Raw genomic sequence first — 8,446 nt, forward strand, 5'->3', positions numbered from 1 at the left:
TCAAATAGAGAGTTCTTAATCTTTGAACTCTTAAAAAATCTACTAAGCTTTCTGAAAAATCACCAAACATAAAGTGCCTACTATGTACTGGGCACTAGAGACACAGATGAAAAACTAAACTCCATCTAATTTCAAATTACAACTCCGTATATACTGAAATAGTTTTTTTCCCCCTTTTTTTTGGTACAGCTTATTTTTTATTTCTTAATTATAAATGTTTTTTAGTCACAGGTGACTTGTCATAAACATAAAAAAAATGGCAATCTGTTGTTAAACTAAAGATTATGTGTGACATTTTTCATTAGAAAGTCTCATTATGTACTTAACACTTAAAAGTCAGATGAAAACCAGTTTTTACTCCCCACAATTATTTAAAATATTTTTACTGAAGGGCTTTGCTAGTAAATCTACCTGAATTTCTTTTTTTCTCAATGATATGTAAACATAATTGACATTCCTTTTTTTTTTTAAACATTTTAAGCTCCACATTCTCTCCCTCTCTTCCCTCCTCTAGGGAGGAAAGCATTATATATGCTATCACGCTAATGTTTTTTTCTTCTTGATTTAGTGAACGTAAAATACGGGGGCGGCGGGGAGTTGATCAACCTTCTGCCCTCCAAAAGCTTATGCTCCTCATCCCTTTACACACTAGCAAATCAACCCATTTGCGCATGTGGGTAGGCAATGCAGTTCAGGGCCCAGGCAATGCAGTTCAGGGCCCGGTGGGTTCGTTCGATACCTCTCGCTGCGTAATGACGTCAACGCGAAATACGCAGAAGGACCGCGGAAAGCCCCCTTACTAGCTCGGGAACTGCCACGCGGCCCCCATTAAGGTCTCCTCAAATACCTATGCGCGCGCAGCGTCACTGCCTCCACCGCCAGACAGCGGCGCCGACTTTCGCAACTCCAATCCCCCCCCGCCCCCCCCGTCACTTTACTCTACTATTGTCCCCGCCCCTCGGCGTTTTCCCGCCAAGGGCCGTTACTGCCGCGCGGAATTGTGGGCTGGAGCTGCCGGCTGCCGGGCCTATTTCAGCCCTTACCGAGGCGCCAAACCGCCCACAAGACGCGGCTTTCTCAGTCCCAAGAAGAATAATTTGGCCCGACGGAAATTAGCAGCCCCCAGTAAAGACAACTCCTTTCAGTGTTTTCATCCTACCACAGGGTTTAGTCACGAGGAAGTTCTACTACTCGCTGTATCACACCGGAGCGGGACTTTTTTTTAAGTTCTCCTGTAGCCGCGGAGGGTGACGCCAGACGCGCGTGCGCAACGAATCCATAGAAGCGCCCGTTACGTTCCTGCGCGTGCGCAGCGTGTCTGCTAGTTCGCTTTCTGTGCCCCCCCTCCCCCGTATCCGTGCGCGGAGCAGACAGATAAGGGCGCCATTTTGGAGCAGCCGCGGGAGACGTGGTGTAGCTTGCAGGTTTCCTCCGCTGTGTGTTTGGAGGGTGGGGGAGGGAAATCCGGCCCTCCAGTCCGCGCCTTTCTTCGTCGTCGCTACCGCCATGTCGGGAGGAGGAGTGATCCGCGGCCCGGCCGGGAACAACGATTGCCGCATCTATGTGGGCAACCTACCCCCGGACATCCGCACCAAGGACATAGAGGACGTGTTCTACAAGTACGGCGCTATCCGCGACATAGATCTCAAGAACCGTCGCGGAGGGCCCCCTTTCGCCTTTGTGGAGTTCGAGGACCCGCGGTGAGGAGGGGGCCCGGGACGGAGCTGGCTGGGGAGGGGAGATGGAGAACGCAGGCCCGCCCTGCAGACTGAAGAGGGGGAGCCGGGGCCTGCGCCAAGGAAAGAAATGCATGGTTCAGACAGTCCGAGGGGAGCGGGAGCAGTCGGAAAGCCCTGGGGAGATCAAGGAGCTTCTCCCTACTCTTGGCCGGCTTCCCTGTCCCCCTCTATGTTGGGGCCACGTGGACCCTGATGGGGGAGCCCGGGTTCGTAGCCTTAGGGCGGGAAGCCGAGACCACAACGGGGGGAAGACTCGTGGGGCAGCTCGAAGGGACGCACCCGCGTGTGGCGTGCCCGAGTGGGGGAGGGGCCGCCGTCGCCGCCGGTCTTTTTCTGCGAGCCTGTGGGTTGCTTCTCTCGAATCCATCCTCCTAAACTCCTCCCTCGCGGGTTTTATGCGCATGTGCGAAGCCGAGGCCGCCGCTTTTTTTCCTCCAGTTACCCGGTCTTGGACTCCCCGGAATTTGCTCATGGCGCGTGTGTGCTCTTTATTTTCTTTAATTCAGGGACGCGGAAGATGCAGTGTACGGGCGTGACGGTTACGATTACGATGGATATCGGCTCCGTGTGGAGTTTCCCCGAAGTGGCCGGGGTACTGGCCGAGGGGGTGGTGGCGGCGGTGGCGGCGGTGGAGCCCCTCGAGGCCGCTATGGCCCCCCGTCCAGGCGATCTGAATACAGAGTGGTCGTATCTGGTGAGTTTTCATTTTCCTAAGCAGGCTAAAGGGAGGAGAAAACACAAAACTGTTTATTCAGGGCTATATTAATCGCGATAATTTCTCATATGTATTTTTGTAATGGATTAATTTAGCTTCTAAATTATGCACTGCCTCCAGATCAAGAAAAACTAGGTTCTTAATCCCTGATTGACACATGCTGTCTTTGTTACCCTAGTTAGGTCACTTCTCAGTACCCAGGTGACTTTAAGGTTATGAGTTGCTGACCGTGACTACCATCAGTGCTAGAGGAGTCTCTAAATAGCATCTTATACCATCAAATCAGTCTTAGTAAACCCTAGACTAGTTTCTAACCCTAGTACTCAGCCATAAATTGTTCTGTCATAAATTTAGTAGGAAGATATTTTATCTAAAATAGGCTTCATTACAGTGTGATATGAACATAACATACTTAAGATTTTGCATATTCCAGGTACTTAGTTACTCTTAAGTGTATCTATCCTTTTGTTCCTGTTAGTATCTATGCTTAAATGGGTGCTTTCTAAATAGAGGGTTTAAAAGAAAGAAACTGCAATATTTGATATTAATAGTTTTAATTATTTTGATTCAGGGCTGCCTCCAAGTGGAAGTTGGCAGGATTTAAAGGATCACATGCGTGAAGCAGGTGATGTATGTTATGCTGATGTTTACCGAGATGGAACTGGTGTCGTGGAGTTTGTTCGGAAGGAAGATATGACCTACGCAGTTCGAAAACTGGATAACACTAAGTTTAGATCTCATGAGGTAGGTTATACACTTACTCTTTTTTTGGGCCTGAGTTGGATACAAGGGGCTTAACAATGGGACTTGAAAGGTAAGGACCCAGGCAAAGATGTTCTCTGCTTTTTTTATGGATCAAGAGAAATAACATTCCTGGTTCTGTCTGATATTTTATGGCACTGTATTCAGTCAGCATGCCTTGAAGACATAGATCTTTCAATCGAAAGTTCTGTCTATTCAATAGGGAGAAACTGCCTACATCCGTGTTAAAGTTGATGGGCCAAGAAGTCCAAGTTATGGAAGATCTCGATCTCGAAGCCGTAGTCGTAGCAGAAGCCGTAGTCGAAGCAACAGCAGGAGTCGAAGTTATTCCCCAAGAAGAAGCAGAGGATCTCCACGCTACTCCCCCCGTCATAGTAGATCTCGTTCTCGCACATAAAAGATCATTGGTGACACTTTTTGTAGAACCCCATGTTGTATACAGTTTTCCTTTACTCAGTACAATCTTTCATTTTTTAATTCAAACTGTTTTATTCAAAATGGGCTGGTGTTGAATTGCATTCTTGTGTAATATCCCTTTGCTCCTAACATCAACATTCCCCTCATGTCTTTGGTAAAATGTATTTTAAGTGATGTTGTAGGCAGGATTGTTTAAATTTAATTACCCATGCTCTTCAGACTGTGATATTGCTGTGTAAATGTCTGTTTTCCTATGGTGTGTATGAACTGGGATGTTGGGAATGTTTGGTTATCTTGTCTTATCTAGGGGAATTCTTATGTTTTATCTTGCCTTTTCATGTGTCTTTCTGTAGACATATCTGAAGAGATGGATTAAGAATGCTTTGGATTAAGGATTGTGGAGCACATTTCAATCATTTTAGGATTGTCAAAAGGAGGATTGAGGAGGATCAGATCAATAATGGAGGCAATGGTATGACTCCAAGTGCTATTGTCACAGATGAAATTGGCAGTATTGACCTTATACTAGAAGGCAGTGGTTAAAACTTTTGAGTATTTACATCTACCATAAGACATCTGCAATGTTTTATATTATAGTTACCTTGAGCTACAATTGCTCTGCTCCTTAAAACCTTGGCAATTGTGGCAAAGATTACATTGCCCATTTATAGCAATTCTGACTCATTTTGCTCCCCCTTTTTTGTTTTTTTGTTTTAGTAGGGACTAATGTGGGAAGGACCGACTATAATTTTACTATGCTTAGTTACAACTGTTAATGTAACCTGCTGTTGGTGTACATGTGGGTACAGGGTATCTTAATTCCAAACAGATAGAGTATAATATCAATACTGCTAAAACTGCATGTCCTCTGTGTGACTGATATAGCGTTGCTATTTCATTTTTACAAATCGAAATGAAAGCAAAATATAGAACTCCGAAATGTTGGTGTAGATAACCTAGTTGGGAATATCTTAAGTCTCACCTCACCCTTCCCCAGATATGTTTTAAAACAGAATTTATTTTAATTTACAGATTAAATTGCAGATGGGAGCACTAGCTTTAGTTTAGAACTAGGTGGGTAGCTATAGCAGTAAACTTTTTCAACTACATAACTTTTTGCAACCACAAAACCTGTAATACACTGTACAGTAACAAATGTTGGCATTATCAGTTGACTTGTAAATATACAATGCTTCTTCCAATTAGTCTCTATGATAATTAAGTTTCTAAAATTTATCTGAACTTCACCATTCAAAAGCTTGTTTTGGGGAATTGATAGTTATTGATGTACATCTATTAAATTGATGACAGACATAACTCATCATTCCCCAGAAACCCTTTTTTGATAACAGTATCTAACATTTTGCCTCCTCTTTTTTGGTTTTGCTGGTTATAAAGGTTTGGATTGGAGAGGGCTCACTGGATCCCAATCCTTGGAGCTGGATCATTGGATTCAAATCATAATGTGGATAGGATAGGGAGGATGAATTACAAGGATTCATGGAGCGGGATCAGATTACCAGGAACATAGGAGTGGATTCCTGCCCCAACCAAACCGCATACGTGTGGATTTTTTTTTTATTCAACTTAATTGGCTATTCCAAAGATTTTTTTTTCCTATTTTTGACGATTGGAGCCCTTAAGATGCACGATGGAATTGTGTTTTGCATTTTTTGGTAAAAGGAGCAAAGCGAGGACCTGGAGAGGTACGCTGGAGCAATCTCCTTGGAAGGATTCAGCACGAGTAGATGGTAAACATATAAAGGGGAAAAGGGGGGGGTTTGTTTAAAGTAAAATAGTAAATCAGTAAGTCACTTCTAAATTAAAAAAAAAAAACAAATTCGGAGTTGAAGAATAAGTAGGTTTCCAATTGGCTATTGCCATTTTTCTTTGAAAAATAAAACATTTTTTAAAAAAACTATGCATGGTTGTCCTTTTTCATCTTGATGTGAGACAGCAATTTTTTTAGTAAATTGATGAGAAGTCTAATTTCTTAATTTTAAATTGACCAGATATTATGGGTTTCAATATTTTTTTCCCAGTTAAGCAATTTCAGACTACTTCAAAAAATTAGGCTAGCATTTCCTATGCCTACTTTAGTAACACTGAAAAGGCTTTATAGAAGCCCACCAAATGGTAGAAAATTATAGGAATATGACTAATGAGAAGCCCTAGTGAGATAATCCCATATTTAAAAGTGATAATTAAGTCAATTAAGGTAATAAAGAATTGAATGGTGATTGTAAATTGAACTAAACATTTGTTTACCTGGGACTTGCAGGGGAGGTTGCTGTGTAAAATGTTAATTTGATTTCATCATACTATCTACCCTGGTCTTTTAAAAACATCACTAAGTATTGTTTTCATTTGAAAAATGAAAGTTGAAAATAAAAGGCTGAATTTTGTTGAAAGTTGTACTTTTCATAAATTAGCTATTATCAGCCTTGGCAGACAGTTTCGACATTGGCTATCAGCTTATTTTTTTGGTAAGATCATTAGAACTGTTATTGATCTTTACCTAGTTGGTTTCTGCAAATTCCAGCATCTGTTAATAGTAAACTATAAAATTGATAGAGGTAACCCGGGGGCCCTTGGAATTAGGAAGACCTGGGTTCAAGACCTCCCATTAAAATTACTATTAGCTTTATGTCCCAGGCAATTCTCATAGACTTAAGTTACATAAAATTTACTATTTCTCCCACACCCCTACTCCAGTATTGTTTTAAATGTGTCTAGTTCAATTTTCAATTTGGGGGTTCTTTATCAATTCCCAGTGGTATCTATCAAACCCCTTACTCCACTTAAGACTTCAGAATCAAAGGTTAGTTTATTACCACAATGAATAGTAGCTGTCATCATCAATAACCTAACATAATCGTTTGAAATGAACTCTTAAATGTAAATACTAGAAATAGGCTTTAAAAGAGTCAGTCATAACCTACCTGGGATCACACAAGTATTAAGTGGCAGAGCCAAGATTTTCTCCCACGATCTGGCTCCAAATCTTTGGCTTTTACTATTGTGCCACCATGCTGCCTTCTGCTAAGTTTGAAACAATTTATCTGAAAGGAAATTTTTCAAGTACAGTGTACAATTGAACAAGAATTGGTTAGCACTACTACTTGGCAAGCTGAACAGGAGTAGAAACATCCAGTTATTATTTGGAGAGAATGTTGAAAATTTATGTAAGCAACCAAACAAGTATTGGTTTGCTTTTACTGACAATGTAGACTATCCTACTCTCATTCAAATGAGTGATCTTTCTTATTCTAAATACTTTGGATGCAATAAAAAGTTGAGGTCAATTCAAGGCAGGTGAAACTTAAAAGTGTTTTGTATTTACATATGATCAGAGCAGTCAGAAATTGAAAGCTAAATTGAGAAAAATTCTAGGTACTCAATTTTGCTTGCTTTTGGAAATGGAGTAGGGTAAAGAGTACAAGGAATTAAATGGAAATTCTGTTCTATCAAATTAGATTAATAAAAGCTTGTTATTCTTGGCCTCTAAATGAACTGTACCTGGGTTGTTGGGGGGGGGGGAGGTCATAATTAGTCCCAACATTTCTAACCTAGGAGAAATTTCTTTTAAGAAGCATTTTATTTTTCACATCTGATTGAGAGCAGCCCACCCTGTTACAGCCCACCTGGAAATTTAAAAGGTAAGAAGTTTAATTTGATTATGGTTCAGATTATATTTTGTACTTGTATATATTGTTAATTCCAAATGAATTAATCTCTTGGTAAAAGTTTAAACCATGCTTTATCCTATTAAGAAACAAGTCATTAAAGGCCATGGTTTTGGTTGGTATACTGAAGAGTTATATTCCTTCAGTGTGTTCCATTTTTTCATTCCTATTGATCTCCATTTTTTATACTTGGCATATTTTGTGTGAGCATTGAGTGCTTGTGACATTTGGCATATACTTTTCCTGCCTGAGTTAATGTTGCAACTGGCACTAATTATAAAGTTCTTCATGTGGGAGCAGAGCTCATTTTTATTAACATCAGTTTGAAAATAGAATGTCTGATTATTTTATTTTGTCATTTTTACTGTCTTCATCTGAAAATAAGTTTTTACCCTGGACAAATACCAAACTGTACTCTGTCTCTGCTGGGATTCTTCTGTTATATCAACCAAACCTCATGCTTTGCAGAATTCTAATCTTAGATGTGAATACAAACTTTAAGAGATCAGGTCACAATCCCTTAGAGTAACCTATGTTTTGGAATCCTGAGTTCTTAAAAAATAAAGCCCTTGGGGAAGCTAGGTGGCACAGTGAATAGAGCACGGCCCTGGACATCAGGAACTGAGTTCAAATCTAGCCTCAGATACTTGACATACTTATTAGCCATGTGACTTAGGGCAAGTCACTTAACCCCAATTGCCCTCAAAAAAGCCTTTGAGAGGAAGAAAATCTGTTTCCATGTAACAAATTCTTACCTCACATCCTTTTCTGTGTGGCAATACTATGATCTCAACTATTACCAAAAAAGGAGCAAATGTTATTCGCTAGTGCTATTTGTTCTCCACTTGTGAAATTGGGATGCACATGTCAGATTTTGGTATTCCTTAGGTGGAATTGGATGATGGTGCCATCTCTAGAAAGTCTTACTGTCTCTATAGTGCTTTTTAACCTACTTAAGGGGATAATAGCAAAATAACAATATTTTAAGCTTAGGCCCAAGAAGTTTCAGCCAAGCACTTTGGAAGCGCTTCTTGCCAGCTATGAAATCTGCCTTACAGTCTGTTCAGGGTCTTTTTGGGGAGGAAGTGTTTTTGTTTCCCTATTGACAGAACATAAATACCTAATTA

General features: G+C 41.0%; 1 protein-coding gene across 2 annotated transcripts; it reads left to right on the forward strand.

Moving 5' to 3' along the window:
- The first annotated feature begins 984 nt into the window (after positions 1 to 984).
- Positions 985 to 5,554, forward strand: SRSF1 (serine and arginine rich splicing factor 1). Of its 2 annotated transcripts, XR_011164326.1 has the most exons (5): positions 985 to 1,700; positions 2,246 to 2,433; positions 3,026 to 3,198; positions 3,419 to 4,105; positions 5,032 to 5,554. XR_011164326.1 is itself a non-coding variant. In XM_069067428.1 (4 exons), the coding sequence occupies exons 1-4, from the start codon at positions 1,507 to 1,509 to the stop codon at positions 3,611 to 3,613; spliced, it is 750 nt and encodes a 249-aa protein (XP_068923529.1). In that variant the 5' UTR covers positions 985 to 1,506; the 3' UTR covers positions 3,614 to 5,554. The 2 variants fall into 2 exon arrangements, 1 of the variants encoding a protein (XP_068923529.1); XM_069067428.1 differs by having other exon boundaries at positions 3,419 to 5,554.
- The last annotated feature ends 2,892 nt before the right edge of the window (positions 5,555 to 8,446 follow it).

Source organism: Petaurus breviceps, unplaced genomic scaffold (genome assembly GCF_028583685.1).
Source record: "Petaurus breviceps papuanus isolate PSGF00001 unplaced genomic scaffold, PetGlider_PUasm1.0 90750, whole genome shotgun sequence".
Lineage (NCBI taxonomy): Eukaryota > Metazoa > Chordata > Mammalia > Diprotodontia > Petauridae > Petaurus > Petaurus breviceps.

Coding starts and splice junctions, on each gene's coding strand:
- SRSF1 (XM_069067428.1), top strand. CDS start 1,507: ATGTCGGGAGGAGGAGTGATCCGCGGCCCGGCCGGGAACAACGATTGC. Junction 1,701..2,245: donor GTGGAGTTCGAGGACCCGCG/GTGAGGAGGGGG, acceptor TCTTTAATTCAG/GGACGCGGAAGATGCAGTGT. Junction 3,199..3,418: donor CTAAGTTTAGATCTCATGAG/GTAGGTTATACA, acceptor TCTATTCAATAG/GGAGAAACTGCCTACATCCG.